This window comes from Aquarana catesbeiana, linkage group LG12 (assembly GCF_042186555.1).
Source record: "Aquarana catesbeiana isolate 2022-GZ linkage group LG12, ASM4218655v1, whole genome shotgun sequence".
NCBI classification, from domain to species: domain Eukaryota; kingdom Metazoa; phylum Chordata; class Amphibia; order Anura; family Ranidae; genus Aquarana; species Aquarana catesbeiana.
This window is the reverse complement of record NC_133335.1, coordinates 72,293,217-72,315,324: the sequence shown is the minus strand read 5'-3', so window position 1 is coordinate 72,315,324 and position 22,108 is coordinate 72,293,217. Positions and strand designations below refer to the sequence as shown.

Genomic DNA, 22,108 nt, shown 5'->3' with positions numbered 1-22,108 from the left:
CAGAAATATCTGTAGATGGAATCCAACATCTTTCCCCAGGACCACATACCTTCCAGTCAGTTAGATACAAAAGCCTTCCCCTGGAGTATTTGGTATTCAAGAATTGCTTGCTTTCATACTGATCCGTAGTAATGACCGTAGGAGAAGGACGACGAAGAGAACGAGAAAACCTGGTAAAGATGTATGGTCTTAGGAGTGAATCATGGAAGGCATTAGGAATCCTTAAATGTGAAGGGAGATGGAGTTTGAAAACAACAGAATTAACATGGCAGAGGTTTGTATAGGGACCATTGAAATGAGGAGCAAATTTTATTGAGGGTACTTTGAGATGAATTTTCTTGGTATAGGTAAACCTTGTCGCCAGGAAGAAATTTGGGACTCACACGGTAATGACGATCTGCAGCTACATTGTACCTGGAAGCTGCCACATATAAGTTCTTGGAAACATCTGCAAAGATGGAATTGAAGAACTATTGATTCTCTGCAGCAGCTGCATTGCAGGAGGGATGGGAATGGAAAATGGTACACAGGATGATGATCAAAATACCAGAAAAACCCTCTAATGGGACTTTAAGGGGGCATAGACTCCAAAGGAAATCGTAGTATAAAAGTACAAAGTTTATTATGCCAATATTAAAAAGATTGATGCAAGATTAAAACATGAATATATTGATGCGGTTACAGTGAGTACATGACATGTGCAAAATTTGAATAACCACAAATATCCGTCAATGGTACAACCAGAACCAGAATAGTACCCAACGCATTTCGAAAGGATTTCGTAATTCTTCAGGGGTAAGTGGTTATATATACACAGTAGTATCTGCAGTACAGAGAATAAGGGAAGAAGGGGGAACACAATTGGAGGTTTACACAAACATCTTTATCATAGCACAATTTTATTATAGGTATATACTGGCCATATGGATATAGGTTCATATCTTTAACAGACGCATCATTTAAAACTAAGGAAAATTTGCCACCATGAGACACACTAGACCAAAAGAGTGGGGAGCCATAGGCGCCAGCTCTTGCTACCCACAAGGGGCACACCCAGGTTCACCCCAAAGGAATACACCACACCGTGGGTCACGGACCAAGGAGATCTAACCATACAAAACATGATCAATAATCTGGCTTGTAATGAAATCATTATTCAATGCAGCCTTTTATTCCATTCACAGGATGATGATCATACACGGTGAAATAGGGAGACTCCCCAGTGCTGGCATTAGCATGGTTATTGACTTTTATTAAAACAAAGAAACTGCGCTAAATGAGATCAAGACAAAATAATGTAATTAACCGGTGAATACTACTGTGACTCAAATGGCTCTCAGCGGCTCACCGAGAGGCTGAGCTGGGTGCCGGTCCAGGCATGTACGTAGATCCCCACTGCATTGTCGCGATCTTGCCTGGACTGGCTCTGTGATGTCAGCTAACAGCGGGCTTCAGCCAGCTGTCCGCTGAAAACGGGTCACAGGAATGCAGAACGAACTGCACTCCTGTGATCCACAGGAGAAGTACAGCCAAACAAGCTCTGGCTGTACTTTTCTTTAAACATGGCCAAAAAGAGAGCCCATGGTGCTTGTCTGGGATTCAAGCATCGGGCGGATTGCAAGCACTGGAGTTTCTTGTGATAGGTATACATCAGGATACGGTGTGGAGATTACTCCAGTAGATGCCGCCATTCTTGCAGCGCCAGCTTAATAACCAGACATTACCGATCACCTATGGTGTCATTTCTTTTGGCATCTGAAAACTTCTTAGAGATGAAGGCACAGGGGCAGAGCTTGCCATTATGCACTTGGAGAAGAACAGCTCCCACACCCAAGGATCAAGCATCTACTGTACCTCCAAGAAGAAGGGCTGGAGAATGTTAGGACGCATGAGAATAGATGCTGAGAGCGAGGCCATTTTCAGTATGTGGGAAGCCTTGACTGCTTCAGGAGGCCAGGTATGGGCATTAACACCCTTTCAGGTGAGAGAAGTGACTGGGGGCCACCAAGGTAACCAGGAATGAACTGGCGATAGAAAATGGTGAATCCCAAGAAACTCTGCATTGCTCTCAGACCAGGGGGCTAAGGCCAGTTAGAGATGGCCTGAAGTTTTGCTGGGTCCATAAACAGTCCTTTGTCTGTGACTATTTAAAAAAGGAAAGGGACCTGGGTTTGAAGAGGCATTTCTCCAGCTTTGTGTTTAGGCAGTGGTCCCGAAGACGCTGAAGAGCCAGACACATATGCTGATGATGTGTGCTCAGGAAGTGATAAAAGGGAAATGGAGAAGAGAATCCACAGTAGAGCAGGCGACGCCCATAGGTGAACACAGCAGCACATGTGAATGTAATCACACATCTAGCAGAACCACTGCAGTAAAGCGATAAGAACTTCACAAACAGAAAACTGCAGTGACAGCTGACTCATACTTTGATAAAGATGCTTTAAGCAATTGTGGGTGATTGCTTATCCGAGGTTTGCAAACGTTTGTGTACTTTTTTTTTTTTACTGAATTCCTAGCTTTGTGTTATTGCATTATAAGAACTAACATGACACCTCAATTGTGGAGATAAACACCCACTGCCCATACCGCTTAAGGATTGACTAGCCACTTGAAGACCACGCCTTCTTCTGACACTTTTTGTTTACAAGTAAAATCTGTATTTTTTGCTAGAAAATTTATTAGAACCTCAAAACATTATATATATGTTTTAGCAGAGGCCCTACAGAATAAAATGCTTGGTTTTGCAATTTTTTATGTTACAAGGTATTTGCACGGAGTTTTTGCAATTTTTCCTTTTTTTAAATACACTGTAATGAATTTTAATGCACACAAACACAGTATAATACCCAATTTATTGGTAAAATATAAAAGATGGTGTTACTCTAAGTAAATAGATACCTAACTTGTAATGCTTAAAAATTGTGCACAGTCGTGAAATAGCAACAAACTACAGTATTTAAAAATCTCCATATCCAGTGATTTAAAAGCCTTTGCAAGTTACAAGTTTAGAGTTACAGAGGAGCTCTGGTGCTATAACTATTGCTCACAGTCTGACGTTCACAGCAATACCTCATATGTGTGGTGCGATAGCCATTTACATATACGTGCTGGACCAATGCGTGTGTTGGCCTTTGCTTGCGAGCACGGGGGGACAGGAGTGCTTTTTTTTTTTTTTACACTTTCGTATTTATTATTTTTTATCACTTTTTTATTGCTGTTGTAAACATCCCTTGTGACAGCAATAGGCAAGTACTCTTTATGGAGAGATGTCTCCTCTGCCCTTAAAAGCATCTGATCACACCAAGATCAGCGTGATCAGATGCTTTCATGAATTAAAAATGGCGCTGTTTACATCTGGGGAAACAGGACGTGATGAAAATGCTCATTGCTTCCGGTCTCCTATACCATAGAGCTCATCGGGGTCCTCTACTAGCTCTGTGGTAAGCTGGCAGAACTGCCTTCTTCATTCGGGGCTTGCTGGTGAGACGGTAGAGCCCATAGAGGTGCAGGAGAGGGGTCCATCCCTCCCACCGCCTAAAATGTGGTCGCCTCCTGAAAAAAACAATTCCAGGATGATGCCTGTAGCTACAGACATCATCCGGTATAACCACTTGAGGTCAAATGACATAGATGTACATGATTTGACGGCAAGTGGCTAGCATCCTGGATCCTACTCTCCATTGTCTTCTTTTCTCCAGACTGTGTACATATGGAGTCTCTCCTGATATGTTTTATCCCTCAGACCCTTCACCATTTTTGTTGCCCGTCTCTGGACTTGTTCTATCTTATCAATATCTTTTTTTAAGTGAGGTCTCCAGAACTGGACGCTGTATTCTAAATGTGGTCTCACTAAAGATCTATATAGGGGAATCGGGACTTCCTTTCTCCTGCAGGACCTTTTTCCTTCTGGTGATCCATCAGGACTTCCTCCTGCTGGTGCTCCATTCAGTGATGACTAAAGATCTATATTGGAGAATCAGGACCTCCTTCCTCCTGCTTCCGATGCCTCTAGTGATGACTAAAGATCTATGCAGACCAATCGAACCTCCTTCCCCCTGCTGGTGATCCATCTAGTGATAACTAAAGATCTATATTGGAGAATCAGGACCTCCTTCCTCCTGCTGGTGACCTAGTGATAAACAAAGATCTATATAGCGGTATCGGGACCTCCTTCCTCCTGCTGGTGACCTTCCATTGATAAACAAAGATCTATATAGAGGAATCAGGACCTCCTTCCTCCTGCTTCTAAATCCTCTAGCGATAACTAAAGATGTATATAGAGGTATTAAGACCTCCTTCCTCCTGCTACTGATCCCTCTAGTGAATCACTCCTGATTCTTATTCATTTTTCCCACTTTTGGGCCACACTGTTTGCTCATGTTTCAATCACCTGAAGGATATATATATATATTTTTTTTTTTTCTGGTAGATCTTGCCAAAAATGTGCCCAAATATTGTAGTCTATCAAGGGAATATTTTCTGTAGGTGCATTATTTTACTTTTAGAAACATTGATCTACATTTTCCACTTTTTGAAAAATCTTCCAGCACTGCCAAATTATGTTCCATGTTACAAACAACTCCAGAAATATCAACCCTATTGCACACTTTTTTGTAGCATCAGCAAAAAGACATATCTTACCCACCAAATCTTTAGTTATATAACCACAAGTAGGCTGAGGAGAGGACAATATTACTGCCTGAGTCAAAACACATTTAGACATGCCCTTAGATCACACAGTACAGTGAGGATAGGGTAAGCAGTCCTTGTTGTGGTTTCAGCACACAGAAAAAATATACACACTTAACTTGTGAGGCAAGAGATGATATAGAGAACAAGAAAAAGATCCCTGTGCTAAGCAGAAACATTAAATAGCGCACCTGCTACAAAAAACCATATGACCAAGACCAAAATAATTATTTTAAAGCTTAACTTAAGGCAAAACATTTTTCTTTAACTTTGAATTGTTTGGGGAAGAGTTAGAACCTCTGTTAGGTTTTATAAAACAGCTTTGTCTTACCTTGTCTAGAGAAAATGGTTTTCCCATTATCTCAAAGGCTAGGCAATTTGATCACATGATCGATGTTGAACAGGAGAATCAAAGCATCCTTGTATCTTTGGTAGGTAAAGAAGTTTTCTATATTTTTTTGGTTTGACAGATGATGCCTCAAACGTATAAAAAGATTTTTGTTGTCGGCTTCCATCATTATTGCAAGGTTTTTAAACAATATTAGCACCATTTGACTTTATGCATCTCTTATGTAAGTCTTACCGTTTATTTACATGAAATAACTTCTTTCCTTTCTTCCTTGTTGCAGCCTTCATGTTGTGAAGTATTATGGCAGCTACTTTAAAAATACTGACCTGTGGATTGTGATGGAGTATTGTGGAGGAGGATCAGTCTCTGATATAATTCGACTAAGAAAACAAACAGTAAGTTTTCTGCTGTTGCATTAAGTAGCCAAAAAAGTGGCTACTTCAAATGTATAAAAATTAAATAGCTGGAAATAAAAAATGTATCAGGGCGATTATTTAACAAAATGTATTAAAAAATGTTTGATTCCATGAAATAGCCACAGACTTCTACCATTATTTCTACATTGGAAATCAAATATTGTTTGCTAAGTTCTTTCTAACACTGTCGCAGAGGTTCCCAGAAAGGTTTTTTACTTGTAGGGTTGCTGTCACCCTTCTGTACAGTAGATCCTAAACTATCACAATAGGGTTTAAGTCTGAGAATTCTGCAGACCATTCTGTGATTTGAAGGTTGCCATCTTGTTCTTCTCTTCTAAGGTGGTTTTGATCTACCCCAGAAGTGTGTTTTGGTCATTATCTTGCTGTAGGATGTTCCTTTTAGCTTAGGGTGCAAGTTATTTTATGTAAGGTGGCAACCCTAGACCTGGTTAAAGAGCCCCAGGCCATTATGTCTCCTCCATGTTTAATAGTTGGTGTCACCCACTGAGGAACCAGCCTTTTTCCTACTCAATGACATACAGATGCCCTGCGTGATGAACCAAAGATTTCATATTGTGATTATTTTGGTTTATAAGATCTTCTTTTAATTTGATTCCCTATTCAGAAACATTCAGATGTGCTTATCATTTGCACCATAAATTTACTTTTTTTTTCTAAGTGTTGCGTGTAATGAGCAAGGATTTGTAATTTTTTCTTCTGTCTGTGTCCTCCATCTGGGATACATGGCCTCACCCAAAGACTGTTTATTGTGTTCTTTTGGTCAGCAGTGGCTTTCGTCTTGGAAGTCTCCCAAGGATGTCCTTTTTGCCCAGTCTCTTTCTTCTTGTTGAATCGTGAACACTGATCTTACCTGAGGCAACTGAGGCCTACAGTTCTTTAGATGTTGTTCTGGGTTCTTTTGCTACCTCCTGGGTGAGTCGTTGTTGTGCTCTTGGAGTAATTTTGGTAGGCCGGCCACTCCTGGGAAGGTTCACTACTGTTCCAAATTATCTCCATTTGTGGCTAATGACTCTCACCGTGGTTCGATGGAGTCCCAAAGCCTTAGAAATGCCTTTTTTTAACTTTTTACAGACTGATACATGTCAATTACTTTGCTTTTTATCTGTTCTTCAATTTCTTTAGATCACGGCATGATGTGTTGCTTTTTGAGATCTTTGAGTCCAGGTTCACACTGATGCGGGTTAGAAATCGCACGATTTCAAACTGGCAATGCAGTCCGACAGATGTCTATTCAAATTGCCCCCGAAGTTGCCAAACATAGTACAGGAATTACTTTTGGGGAATCGGTGCGGCGCCGCACCGATTTGGCCGGTGCTATTGCCAGCAATAGCTGCCGATTTGGCATGAGATTTGACATGGCAAATCGCATGCCAAATCGGCCCAATGTGAACATGGGCTTAGCATGCTTCACTTTGTCAGATGGCTTCTATTTAAGTGATTTCTTAATTCAACAGGTCTGGCAGTAATGAGACTTGGGTGTGGCAAATGAAAGTTTTGACTCCGCTTTCCAAAAAATGTGGTTAATAACAGTTCATTCATGATTTAGCAATTTGACATGTTTGGGGGGGGGGGGCAATTACTTTTTGCCAGGCAGGTTTGGACAGATTTTTTTCCCCTAACCCTTACACTGCCTGACAGCGGGGGGGGGTTATACACACAATCCAGTAACTGTAGCCACCCGGATTGTGTGTAAAACTGACAGGCAGCCTCCTGCCTGTCAGGCGAAAGCATTCGGACGGGGCAGCGCTGCTGCCCGATTGCTCTCACACACCCCCCGGTAACTCTGCGCCCCACCATGCTTTCTGGGCTCCACTTCCTCATCTGCGGGCCCAGGAGCGAGATGGCGGGTGCCGGCATCTGGAGGGGAAGAAGAGCGGAAACACTTCCACTCTCCACTTCTTGTTGTGACACGGAAAGCGACGTCTCTGATGTCATTTCCGGGTCACGCCCTTGGTGTCCCGCGCTAGCTTAGCCAGGAAAAGATGTTTTGCAAAGTGATCTGCATTGCAAAACATTCTGTGGAGCACAGAGAGACTTGCAGGGTCTTTTAGACCCCGCATGTCTCATTAAAGAGAACCTGTCACCTAAAAATCATCACATAGGGGACTTTTTGTCCCCTATGTGATGAAAAAAAAAGTTATTATTATTATTATACAGTATTTATATAGCGCCAACAGTTTACGTAGCGCTTTACAACTTGAGGGTAGACAGTACAAATACAATACAATTTGATACAGTAGGAATCAGAGGGCCCTGTTCCTTAGAGCTTACAATCTAAGAGGGAAGGTCAAGAGATACAAGAGGTAATAACTGTGGGTGATGTGCTGATTGAGAAGATAAATGTACAGTTGTTAGGTGGGGGCCAGATAGGCTTCTCTGAAGAGATGAGTTTTCAGGGATCGTCTGAAAGTGGATAAAGTAGGAGAAAATCGGACGGATTGGGGTAGAGCGTTCCAGAGGATGAGGGAGGCTCTGGAGAAGTCCTGAAGGCGAGCATGGGATGATGTGACAAGGGAGTTTGAGAGCAGGAGGTCTTGGGAGGAGCGAAGAGAACGATTAGGTTGGTATTTTGTGACTAGGTTAGAGATGTAGCTAGGGGCCAGGTTGTGGATGGCTTTGTAAGTTATAGTTAGTATCTTGAATTTAATTCGGTGACTGAGTGGCAGCCAATGGAGGGATTGGCAGAGGGGTGTAGCAGACGCTGAGTGGTTTGTGAGGTGGATGAGCCTGGCAGCAGCCTTCATGATGGACTGAAGTGGGGATAGCCTATTTAGAGGTAAACCAATGAGGAGGGAGTTGCAGTAATCAAGGCGGGAGATGACCAGGGAGTGGATTAGAAGCTTTGTGGTGTCATTGGTTAGGAAGGGGCGTATCTTGGAGATGTTGCGAAGACAGAGGCGGCAAGCTTTGGATAGTGATAGAATGTGGGGTCGAAAGGTTAGTTCAGAGTCCAGGATTACACCTAGGACCTTGGCGTGGGGAGATGGGTTGATAATTGAGCCGTTGATCTTGACAGGGAGATCAGGGGAAGTGGCACCTGAGGGAGGAAATATCATGAGCTCGGTTTTGGATAGGTTGAGTTTGAGAAAGTGATGTGACATCCAGGCTGATATGTCTGCTAATAAGTTGGTAATGCGTGAGGAGACAGATGGAGAGAGCTGGGGGGTGGAGAGATAGATTTGGGTGTCATCAGCGTAGAGATGATATTTAAAGCCGTGGGAGGTAATCAACTGACCCAAGGAGGTGGTGTAGATTGAGAAAAGGAAAGGTCCGAGAACAGAACCTTGGGGGACCCCAACGGAAAAAGGAAGAGGAGAGGAGGAAGTAGAGTTGTAAGTGACACTGAAGGAGCGGTGAGATAGGTAGGATGAGAACCAGCGAAGAGTACAGTCACGGAGACCAAAGGAGTGGAGTTTTTTGAGGAGGAGGGGGTGGTCCACTGTGTCAAAGGCAGCAGAGAGATCCAGGAGAAGTAGTACAGAATAGTGTCCATTGGCTTTAGCCATTAGTAGGTCATTTGAGAGTTTAAGGAGAGCAGTTTCCGTGGAGTGTTGAGGGCGAAAACCGGACTGAAGGGGATCAAGAAGTTTATTCACGGTCAGATGGTCGCTTAATCGGTTGTAGACCAGTCTTTCAAGAAGTTTGGAGGAGAAGGAGAGTAAGGAGATGGGACGTAAGTTGTTGAGATTGGTGGGATCCAGTGAGGGCTTTTTTAGTATGGGGGTGACTAGCGCATGTTTTAGAGAGTTTGGGAAGATGCCACAAGAGAGGGAGAGGTTGAAAATGTGAGTTAGAGAGCGTAGAATCGAGTCAGAGGGTGAGCGTAGCATTTGCGAGGGAACAGGATCCAGGGGGCAAGTGGTTAGATGAGTGCTAGATAAAAGTTTAGCAACCTCAGTAATAGCAGCAGGGTTGAATGAGGGAAGTAATGATTGTATCTGTGGACATGGGGTGTTGCATGGGGGAGGTTTTTGCGCATTGGCGATCTCCTCATGAATTGTATCAATCTTAGTTTTGAAGTGATTGGCAATCTCCTGGGCAGTGAGTGAGTTGGTGGGTGGAGGCAGTGGAGGACAGAGTAGAGTGTTGAAGGTAGAGAAGAGTTGACGTGGACTGGATGAGAAGGTGTTGATGAGTGTGATAAAGTAGGTCTGTTTGGCAGTGTGAAGGCAGGAGTAGTATTTTAGGAGGGCAGATTTATATTGTGTGAAGTCTTCCTGGGTCTTAGTCTTATGCCACAGGCGCTCAAGAGCGCGGCTACGTTTTCTGAGACTTCTGGTGTCATCTGTTTGCCAGGGTTGTAGCAGTCGGGGCCTAATTCTGCGTGTAGTGAGGGGGGCCAGCTTGTCTAGGGAGGAAGACAGTGAGTAAACAAATTGGGGGCGCCCACTTGTGAAAACGTTGAATGCAATACACTTTATCGCTGCGCACGCCAGAGGGAGCGCAATAATTCTAACACAAGACCTCCTCCGTAACACGAAACTGATACTTATGGGGGGCTTTTGAAGCTCACCTATAGAAAATATAGGGTACTGAAGTTTGTTGCCATTTTATGGGCGCACACAAATTTAAGATTGCATATGTTGGGTATCTATTTAATCTTCGTCTTTTATATTTTATCAAAAATTTGGGTAGTTTGTTTGCCCTAAAATTCACTTTATTGTGTTTTCTACTGAAATTTTGCGTTCCCTAAATCTTTGCGGTAATAATGTGTGACATAAAAAATGTAAACTACCACTATTTTAATTTTTTGTGTACACTTCAGGCCAAATTTTTTTTTCTTTTAAATGTTTCCAAAAATGCAAAAAGGTTAATAAATGAAATCATCATTTAAAAACTGGATTTTGTGTTTACTTGGGTTATCTTTGTGTTAAAATTTGTTTGATGATTTGAATCATTTAAGTGTGACAAATATGAAAAAAAAAAAATCGGGGAGGGGGCACATACTTTTTCTGAACCTTTTTATTTACTTATACATAAAAGGCGAAAACGTATCTTCATTCTCATTTAGACAGCTCTAATAATAGTCACAATCTAAGAGGAAGTACTTAGAATGTAGACTTTAAATGTAATTTATGAGTTTCACTTCTTGTTTTACACAGGCAGGCAGGTGCAAGGTCTATTGCTTTTAGACCCTTAGATATTCCAATGTTAATGAGTAAAACAAGCGTTCATGTTTAAGATGTTTTGTTAAACACAAGCAAATTTACTGACCATTGCAAAGCATGAGCCATTCATATTATGGTGAGGTGGAACCAGAAAGGCCTGTGCTTGATCTTCTGTATTACAGCAGTTCCTACTTTTTGATGCTTTTTTTAAATTTTTATAATTGGGATCTTGTGACTTCCTGTTCTGTAGCCATATACATCCCTAGCATTAAAACCACTTCAATACCTGTCATTTTTACCCCCTTCCCGTCCAGGCAAGTTTTCAGCTTTCCACGCTGTTGCACTTTGAATGACAATTACGTGGTCATGCAACACTGTACCCAAACAAAATTTTTATAATTTTGTTCACACAAATAGAGCTTTATTTTGGGGGTATTTTGTTACTACTGGGTTTTTTATTTTTTGCTAAATAAACAAAAAAACAAAGACTGAAAATTTGGAAAAAAATTTGTTTTTCTTCGTTTCGTCATATGACGGCATCCGACTCTTGGCGTGCTTGCGCGTCGATCAGTGGGGCGCTCTGTCCCTGGGACACGACAGTGTGTGAAGAGAGAAGAGCTGATCAGTGACATTTTCTCACAGGGACAATCTGCACAGATAATCGGGGTACTGATTATCAGTGCAGCCCCAGCAGTGCTGCCAATCATTGCCCAGCAGTGCTGCCAATCAGTGCCCAGCAGTGATGCTAGTCAATGCTGCTTTTCAGTGCCGCCAATTAGTGCCCATCAGTGCCACCTATCAGTACCACCTCAGTGCCCATCAGTGCTCTTCAGTGCCACCAACCAATGCCCATCAGTGCTGCATATTTGTGCCGTGTCATCAGTGCCCATCAGTGCAGCCTCATCAGCACACATGAAGGAGAAAAATTACTTATTTACAAAATTTTACATCAGAAACCTAAAAGGCAGGTTTTGTCTTAAAGTTGTTATACAATTGTTAACATGTGATATACAGTTGTGCTCTACCCTGGCAGAATGTATTATTTCTTGACCATTTTTCAGAGAATATGAATGATAACACAAAAGCTTTTCTTTCACTCATGGTTAGTGTTTGGCTGAAGCCATTTATTATCAGTCAACTGTGTTTGCTCTTTTTAAGTCATAAAGGCAACAGAAACTACCCAAATGACCCTGATCAAAAGTTTACATACCCTAGTGATTTTGGCCTGATAACATGCACACAAGTTGACACTAAAACCCCTTTCACACTGAGCCGCCTTGGACGTCATTTTTAGCTCCGCTTTACAGTCGTTTTAGCGGCGCTATTGGGCCGCTAGTGGGGCGGTTTTAATCCCCCGCTAGCGGCCGAAAAGGGGTTAAATCCGCCCGCAAAACACAGCTGCAGTGGTGCTTTGCCAGCGGTATGGTGGCGCTGCCCCATTGTTTTCAATGGGCAGGAGTGGTGGAGGAGCAGTGTATTCACCGCTCCTACACCGCTGCAAAGAAGCTGCTGGCAGGACTTTTTGTGACGCCCTGAGAGCGCAGCACCACAGTTTGAAAGCACTCAAGCTTTCACACTGGGTTTGCAGCTGAGGATTTTTTCGGGTGCTATGCAGGCGCTATTTTTAGCGCTGTAGCGCCTGAAAAAGGCCTCCAGTGTGAAAGGGTTCTAAGGGGTTTGAATGGCTATTAAAGGTAACCATCCTCACCTGTGATCTGTTTGCTTGTAATTGGTGTGTGTGTATAAAAAGGTCAATGAGTTTCTGGACTCCTGACAGATCCTTGCATCTTTCATCCAGTGTTGCACTGACGTTTCTGGATTCTGAGTCATGGGGAAAGCAAAAGAATTGTCAAAGGTTCTGCGGGAAAAGGTAGCTGAACTGTATAAAACAGGAAAGGGATATAGAAAGGTATCCAAGGAATTAAGAATGGAAAATGAGGAGTTCTGTCATTGATGTTAAAGGGGGCAATACACTGTATTAAGAACTGGGGTTTGTAACCTTTTGATCAGGGTCATTTGGGTAGTTTCTGTTGCCATTATGATTTAAAAAGAGTAAACACAGTTGGTTGTTAATAAATGGCTTCAGCCAAACACTAACCATGAGTGAAAGAAAAGTTTTTTGTTATCATTCATATTCTCTGAAAAAAAGGCCAAGAAATCATAAACATTTTCGGACTTTTTTCTTTTAGCAAAAAGAAAAAAACGCAGTGCTGATTAAATACCACCAAAAGAAACCTCTGTCTGTCTCAAAAAAAATGATAAAAATTTAGTTTGGGTACAGTGTTGCATGACCGCACAATTGTCATTCAAAGTGAGACAGCGCTGAAAGCTGAAAATTGGCCTGAGCAGAAAGAGGGTAAAAGTGTCCAGTAGGCAGTTAGTTAATGAATTAAAAAAACATAAACAAAACAAAGCACAATAGTTGCTCTAATTTTTTTGTATAATGTGAAAGATGATGTTATGCTGAGTAAATAGATACCTAACATGTCATGCTTCAAAATTGTGCACGCTCATGGAATAGCGACAAACTACGGTACTTAAAAAAATCTCCATCTGTGACACTTTAACATTTTTTTACAGATTATCTGTTTAGAGTTACAGAGGAGATCTTGTGCTGGAATTATTGCTCTTAGTCTAATGATCGTGGTGATACCACACGTGTGGATTGAACACCGTTTACATATGCTTGCGCGACTTATGTATGCGTTCGCTGTTGCGCGTGAGCACAGAGGAATGGAGTGCTTGAAATTTTTTTTTATATATAAATATAAAATAATATTTTTACGCTGCCCATTTTTGGTTTTATTTTTTTAAATTACTTTTATTCCTTTTACAAGGAATGTAAACATCCCTTGTAATAGAAATAAGGATGACAGATCCTCTTTATTGAGAGATCTGGGGTCAAAAAGACCTCAGATCTCTCATTTACCTTTTAAAATCAAAATCAAAAACTTTTTAACTTTTACTTAAAAACAAAACAAACATTTTTTTTAAGCCCGGGAACCAGAAGTGATGTCAGACGTCACTCCGGTCCTCCAAGGGCATAGAGACAAGTGTTGGCCCCACTCGTCTTCCCTGCCCAGCTAACAGCCACATTGGATTGTTCCCGGGCTTTACCGATGGGTCAGGTAAGCCTGGGAACGACCGGGGCACCCCTCCCACCACTTTTATGTGATCCCACTGCAAATTACCCACGGGACCACTTTTATCGGAAAGAGAATCGGCCATAGTAAAAAAAAAATACTGGGGTATGGCAGATAGTTGTTGCCATAACACCAGTATTTAACCTCAAACGTCAAAGTAATGATGTATTTTTACTATGGACCGGTCGTCAAATGGCTAGACTGCTCTTGGCTCTGCTCTCAGGCCAGCATTTTCTTGTACCTGGATTTTCAAACTCATGTCTTTATAGGTTGGAATCCAGCATCAGGAACCTATTACAGAGGGTTTGTCAACTTGAAGGATCAGCTGGTACAGGCATATTAAAGTTAACCTGTGACACCTCCTTAGACACAGGGCATATGGCAGCCTTCAGTTGTTTTTTCAGCTCAGGTTCTTTGGTGGGTACTTTGACTCAGGCAATTTAAGAGGATTCCTTTACCAGCTACCTTTCAAAAAGAAAAGTTTATATAAGGCTTTCTGGATGCCATCGTAAAGAGTGCTACTGGTTGCAAGAGCACCTACTTTCCACCTTCTGCAGACCTGCACCCCAAGGTCTTCATGCAAAGGCCACGCATGCTTTCTGCCTTATATTTGCAGCTAATGAATAGGAGAGACATTTCTTGAAATATTGAGCCTTTTGATTCCTCTCAGTGTCATCAGTACTCCCTTTTCCTAACAGTTTTCTTTTAAAAAACCTTTAGCAACAGATGTCCAGAGATGACCAGAAGTGGAAACAAAATATAGTAAAATAAGGCTTGAGGCTGCTTCCCTCACCTTGCTTCCCTTGGCATGAGAGCCATTACGATAAATACAGCCAGCTAGAATGCAGTCATTGATTCATCCCATAACAAATCTATTCATTTTAGATGGAGAAACATTTAAAGAACTTAAGATGACCCAGAATTAATCCCCAAGATTTAAGTTACCATTTACAACCTATCCCATCCATTCTGTGACATTGCTGATTTTCTCTTGCAGTTGAAAGAAGATGAAATTGCGACGATATTGCAGTCAACTCTGAAAGGATTGGAGTACCTTCATTTTATGCGAAAAATACACAGAGACATCAAGGCCGGGAACATACTACTAAATTCTGAGGGGATTGCTAAACTGGCAGATTTTGGAGTGGCTGGTCAGTTGACCGTAAGTGCTTTTCATAATTAAATTTCATAAATTGAAAATTTAATAATTTGAGCCATTTTTAGTTTAGTTTTTCAATTTTTAAACTGTTTTATATCTGCTTTTAATCTATGTAATAGGGGCTAATAGGAACTACTATGTAGTCGGTGAAGAAATGTGTGGGTTCAGTGGTGACCAGTGGGGAAATGTGTGGGTTTATTGGTGGCCAGTGGAGAAATGTGTGGGTTCAGTGGTGATCAGTGGAGAACTGTGTGGGTTCAGTGGTAGTCAGTGGAGAAATGTGTGGGTTCAGTGGTGATCAGTGGAGAACTGTGTGGGTTCAGTGGTAGTCAGTGGAGAAATGTGTGGTTTGATTTGTGGTCAGCGAAGAGGTGTGTTTGGGTGCTGTTACAATGCTTTAGGTTGGAGGGACCGGGTATGTGTCTCTCACTAGAAGAAAACTGGTATTTCAGTTTTCTCCAAAATGAGTGAATCCTAGTATGGGTCCTGGAGCTTGGAAGCTTTGTAGAGTATTTTAATTAAACTTCCAACCCTAGTTGCACATTTTGATGGTGGCCAGCACCTTTATTTATTTTGCAGGGTGGGGCTCCAGCAGTGCTCTTATGCTTTGCTTATATTTTTCCGGTGACCCTCAGGGATACCCCACATAACAGAGAGCTGCCTCTCTTGGCTGGAGATCAAACTTTTTTTTCCCCCATTTGGATCCAGTGCACCCAACACTCCCTTTGTTGTAATACACTTCTTGTCCTCAGGTGACAACGCTCTCCCTATACTACTACCCTTTTCTTTGTAGAAGAATCTTTGTCACTCTAGTACAGGACTACAGAATGAATCACAGAACAAAAAATTGATAGGAGTTTTGCCGATCACATAGCCATAATGAAAAAACGGCTGTTTTATTTTTGTACATTGCTGTTATCATGCTGTCATCCCAAAAAATTGTCAGGATTTAAAAAAAAAAAGAAAGCAGCTGGAGTCTGCTGTTGTTAATTAGCACAGATCACTCAATACTTTGGAAGTCACTGAAGAGATCAAAGACTGTTAGATATATTCAGATATGTCTTATAACAAAATAAAACATCAATGGAAATGTACATTTTTTTTATTTCAGGGGGTAAAAAAAAAAAAAAATCTGTAAGTTTGTTTATTGAAAAAAAAAAGTCTGAAGGTGTCCGTGCCACTAGAGCTGACTGTGGCTCCTTGGGTCCAAAACATACAACCATTTGGCAAAATCTGTTTGATCTAGATCAGGGGTCTCCAAACTTCATAAACAAAGGGCCAGATTACTGTCTATCAGACTTTAGGAAGGGCCAAGCTGTGGCCAATGAGAGTAGAAAATGCCCCACTGTCATTTGGAGTAGGCAATATCTCAGACTTGGTGGTCAGTAGGAGGAGGAGGAGGAATATTAGTCCATCATTGGTATTAGTTGGAGGAATGGTGCCTTATTGTTGGTGTCACTGGAAGTAATAGTGCCCCATTGTTGGTGTCACTGGAAGGTATAGTGCCTCATATCAGTGGGAGTAACAAAGCCTCATATCAGTTCTAGAAACAGTGCCCCGAAGGCAGGTTAAAGGCATGCATCTAGATCTCATATCAGTGGGAGTAACAAAGCCTCATATCAGTTCTAGAAACAGTGCCCCGAAGGCAGGTTAAAGGCATGCATTTAGATCTAGATGCATCTAGATCGGTGGTTCTCCTCTCCCTCAAATCGTTGCCCACTTCAGGACTGCGGCCTCTAGCCAGCTGCAGATCCCTTAGTCTCCTACAGTACCCTCCAACTTCCCATAGTGCCTCCTAGCCTACTGCAAACCCTCCATTGTGCCCCCAACCTCCAACATTGTCCTACAATGGCCCCTCGCTTCTTCCAGAAACCTCATTCCCTACAGGGCCACCAGGTCTGCTGCAGAGTCTCTTAACCCAATCCACAGCCCCTGTCCCCCAACAGTGACATCCAGCCCCATCCAGAGCTTTCCAGAAGTTTACTTCTTTCATTGAAATGTTTTGCAATCCCAAACTTTTTTTGTGCAAGTATAAACTTTATTTTTTACTGATGGGGCATGGAAGGGTTTGGAAGAATTGTTAAAGCCTTGGTCTCAAAAAGATTGAGCACCCCAGATCTAGATGACATTTATTTTCTGGTAAAAGCTGCATTAAGTGTAAATCTCCATTTTCATTTCTTTCAGGACACTATGGCGAAAAGAAACACCGTAATCGGCACTCCATTTTGGATGGCTCCAGAGGTGATACAGGAGATCGGATATAATTGTGTTGCAGATATTTGGTCACTTGGTATAACTGCCATTGAAATGGCTGAAGGGAAGCCTCCATATGCTGATATTCATCCCATGAGGGTAAGTAGTACAACCAAATTATATAATCAGCCACAGTGGGTTGGGTGTGTCTGTCGTTTTAGAATTTAATGATGCTTTTTTTTTTTTTTACACCTGGGATTCTAGAGATAGCAGTCCAACCTGATGTGTCAGTATCATAGGTTGCTTTCTACTGGTTCTAGCTCTAGATTTGTAAAGTTAAACTCAATCACCTTTAAAGCCTGACTCCAAAAAAAAAAAAGAAACATTTTCTTTGAAGTGGGGTTGCATTTACAAGAATTAATTGCTCAATTAGTCTAGGGGACAGGAAAGGCACTTTTATTTACTTGGTCCTCTGCTCCTACGGATGACAGTGTTTCCCCATGCTCCGATGGCAAACTGTCCCTCAGCATCATCACATCCAGTGCAGAGCTACATACACTATATTACCAAAAGTATTGGGATGCCTGCCTTTACACGCAAATGAACTTTAATGGCATCCCAGTCTTAGTCCATAGGGCTCAATATTGAGTTGGCCCACCCTTTGCAGCTATAACAGCTTCAACTCTTCAAGGTTTAGGAGTGTGTCTATGGGAATGTTTGACCATTCTTCCAGAAGTGCATTTGTGAGGTCAGGCACTGGTGTGAAGAATAAGTCCTGGCTCACAGTCTGCTCTCTTATTCATCCCAAAGGTGTTTTATCGGGTGGAGGTCAGGACTCTCCCCTTAGTTCCAGTGATGGGAACTCTTAACGCGTCAGCATACCAAGACATTTTGGACAATTTAATGCTCCCAACTTTGTGGGAACAGTTTGGGGATGGCCCCTTCCTGTTCCAACATGATTGCACACCAGTGAACAGAGCAAGGTCCAAAAAGACAGGGATGAGCAAGTTTGGGGTGGAGGAATTTGACTGGCCTGCACAGAGTCCTGGCCTCAACCTGATAGAACACCTTTGGGATGAATTAGAGTGGAAACTGTGAGCCAGGCCTTCTCGCCCACATCAGTGCCTGACCTCACAAATGTGCTTCTGGAAGAATGGTCAAAAATTCCCATGGACACACTCCTAAACCTTGTGGACAGCCTTCCCGGAAGAGGTAAAGGGGATATAGCTGCAAAGGGTGGGCCAATTCAACATTGAACTCTACAGACTAAGACTGGGATGCCATTAAAGTTCATGTGCGTGTAAAGGCGGGTGTCCCAATACTTTTGGTAATATAATGTATCTTGCATTGGTCTTAATGACATCAGGACCATAGAACGCTGGAGCATGAGGGAGAAGACACCTTAGGGGTGGGTCTAGCGGCGCAGAGGACCAGGCAAGTATGTCTACTTTTCCATGCCCCATAGCAGTGTGGGTCAGGGATGTGCAGTCAGGTGAGGCACAAAAAAAACCAAAAAAACAAAACGAGCTTCAAGGGTCATAGCTCGGCGACCTGAGTCCCAAGCCTAGGTCCTACCCCACCACTGGTAAAAATTTAGGGCTCCTAGGACCATTAGCCCCACCTGTCCAATAAAAATGCTGCAGTGGAGGCACGCCTCTCAATGCAGTGTCATAGAAGGGGCATGTGTCTAAAAGACAAATGCTCCCTTCTAGCCCAGCCCTTTTAAAGTGATTGTAAAGGCTCGTTTTTTTGTTTTTTTTAAAATAACAAACATATACTTACCTCCACTGTGCAGCTCGTGTTGCACAGAGTGGCCCCAAACAGCCGATAGATCGTTCTTACGGGTGGCGAGAGAGGAAGTCGTCGTCCCCCCCCCCCGACGCCCTTCGGTGCTTCTACCGACTCACCTCTGCGATCGGTGAGAACAGATCCGTCGGCCCCGGATGTCCACCATAGTGATTTCCGGCGGACCAGATGGTCGCCGGAGTCTCTATGATCGTCGGAGGCCGGGCACAAAGTTATGACGTCATGCCCGGCCTCTGCATTAAAAAAAAAAACGCGCCGCCTCGGCTGGGAAGCCGTGATCATTTTATTTATTTATTTTTTATTTTATTTTAGGCTTCCCATCCTAGAGGTGAGATGTGGGGTCCTGTCATGCCATATTCCTATTACAAGGGATGTTTACATTCCTTGTAATAGGAATAAAAGTGATCAAAACACATTTTTTTTTTTTTTTAAAGTGTCAAATTAGAAAATTTTAAGTAAAATTAACAATAAAAAAAAAAAAAATTTAAAGTGCCCCTTTTCCCGTGTGCTCGCACGCAGAAGCGAACGCATATGTAAGTCCCGCCCACATATGAAAACAGTGTTAAAACCACACATGTGAGGTATCGCCATGAACGTTAGAGCGAGAGCAATAATTCTAGCCCTAGCTAGACCTCCTATGTAACTCAAAACATGTAACCAGTAAAAATTTTTAAAGCGTCGCCTATGGGGATTTTTAAGTACGGAAGTTTGGCTCCATTCCACGAGCGTGTGCAATTTTGAAGCGTGACATGTTAGGTATCTATTTGCTCGGCGCAACTTCATCTTTCACATTATGCAAAAAAATTGAGCTAACCTTACTGTTTTTTTTTTTTTTTTTAAGCATTAAACAGTTTTTTTTTCCAAAAAAAACGTGTTTGAAAAATTGCTGCGCAAATACTGTGCAAGATAAAAAGTTGCAATGACTGCCATTGTATTCTCTAGAGTCTCTGCTAAAAAAAACATATATAATGTTTGGGGGTTCTATGTAATTTTCTAGAAAAAAAATGATGATTTTTACATGTAGGAGAGAAATGTCAGAATTGGCCTGGTGGGCAAGTGGTTAAAAATCTCCATAGGTGACGCTTTAATTTTTTTTTACAGATTACATATTTAGAGTTACAGAGGAGGTCTAGTACTAGAATTATTGTTCTCGCTATAACGTTAACGGCGTATGTAACCTGTGTGTATCTGGCTCTGATACTAGCCAGCGTCTCACCAGCCACTGATATCACCGCAGGTCCCTGGTGTGGGTGCAGCCTCCCTACAAGGGACAATTGTCAAGTTTCTTCAAATTAAGCTTTATAAATTTAATGCTACTTGAAATTTATGCACATGATAAATTTATATTGATATGTACAGGAAGAACTCAGAATTATAGCATGGTGCGTTATATTGGCTAACAGGCAGATATGCAGTTCAACTTTGGATTTATAGATTTCTATGTAGTTAGGGATTCAGCGGCGGTGCGTCCATTAACCACTTCAGCCCCGGTAGATTTTACCCTCTTCCTGACCAGAGCATTTTTTACAATTTGGCACTGCATAGCCTTAACTGACAATTGCGCGGTCGTTCGAAGCTGTACCCAAACAAAATTTGCATCCTTTTTTTTCCCCACAAATAGAGCTTTCTTTTGGTGGTATTTGATCACCTCTGCAGTTTTTATTTTTTGTGCTATAAACAAAAAAAGAGTGACGATTTTGAAAAAAAAAAAAAAAAAAACAATATTCACTTTTTGCTATAATAAATATCCCCAAAATTTAAAAAAAAAAACGAATTTCTTCATCAGGTTAGGCCAATATATATTCTTCTACATATTTTTTGAAAAAAAAAAATCTCAATAAGCGTCTATTGATTGGTTTGCGCAAAAGTTATAGCGTCTACAAACTATGGGAAAGATTTATGGCTTTTTTTTTTTTTTTTTTTTTACTAGTAATGGCGGTGAGCTGCGATTTTTAGCGGTACTGCGACGGACAGTTCGGACACCTTTGACACTTTTTTGGGACCATTGACATTTATACAGCGATCAGTGCTATAAATATGCATTACTTATTACATTACTGTGTAAACGTCACGGGCAGGGAAGGGGTTAACACGAGGGGGATGGGAGTGACTAGAAGTGGAGACATTTTGTTTTTCCTACTTAGTAGGAACAAAGTATATGTTTCCTCTTCCCTGACAGCACAGGGATTTGTGTGTTTACACATAATCCCCGTGCTGGCGCTCATGCATGCGATCGCGCCAGCCGGCCACGCGCATTGGGTCCCCCACAATGCAAGGTGCTCGCTCCTTTTGGTGGCCCGAAAAGCGTAAGGACGTACACGTAAGGGGTTTCACCTAGGGGAGCCATTCTGCCGCAGTATATCTGCGTGAGCTGGTCGGGAACCGTTTGAAGGCGCACGGGTGCCGCCCCCCCCTCTCTCTCGAGCCACCCCCTCTATGTAAATTGGATAGATTCATGCATTGGATGAATCTATCCAAGGCTGCCGCCACCCCCTATTGAGATGCCTAAATTCCAGCAGAGGGGGGTGTTTTTTTGAAGCGCCTGATTAGAGCCATAGGCTCTAATAGGCTTCATAAAAGGTGTGTTAGAAAAGCGAATGAATATTCGCTATTCTAACACTGAACCGCCTCTCCACCAATCAAGAGGCGTGGATCCAATTCTGGTCACCTGATTGGCTGAAGGCAGAGGCGATCCTATTGGCTGCCTAGCAGAACAGGAAATAGAGATGCAGGGAGGACACAGGAGCCATCGCCTGACCCACGCTACCCATCCCACAGCTCGCCATCGTCACCTGCTGCCTGACCTGCCACCACGATGGGGTAAGTGCTGGGCAGACAGCAGGTGGGAGAGTGGGCTGTGGCTGCATATTATGGACCCAGAGGCTTAATATTACAGGCACAGAGGCTGCATTTGCTGGGCACAGTTGGCTGCATTTGCTGGGCACAGTTGGCTGCATTTGCTGGGCACAGTTGGCTGCATTTGCTGGGCACAGTTGGCTGCATTTGCTGGGCAGAGTGGCTGCATTTGCTGGGCAGAGTGGCTGCATTTGCTGGGCACGGTGGCTGCATATGATGTGCAGTTGGCTGCATAGGATGGGCACAGTTAGCTGCATAGGATGGGCACAGTTAGCTGCATATTCAGGGCACAGTGGCTGCATAATTAGGGCCCAGTGGCTGCATTTGATGGCACAGTGGCTGCAATTGATGTTTTTAAATACTTTTCA

At 42.5% G+C, this 22,108-nt stretch overlaps 1 protein-coding gene across 1 annotated transcript in view; it reads left to right on the top strand.

Annotated features, from left to right (window-relative positions):
* STK4 (serine/threonine kinase 4) overlaps positions 1–22,108 on the top strand; it is a 163,195-nt gene that overhangs the window by 59,709 nt on the left and 81,378 nt on the right. Inside the window, exons 4-6 of the mRNA XM_073608038.1 lie at positions 5,319–5,433; positions 14,724–14,888; positions 17,070–17,237. Coding sequence (XP_073464139.1) covers positions 5,319–5,433; positions 14,724–14,888; positions 17,070–17,237 — 448 coding nt within the window. The remainder of the gene's footprint in view (positions 1–5,318; positions 5,434–14,723; positions 14,889–17,069; positions 17,238–22,108) is intronic.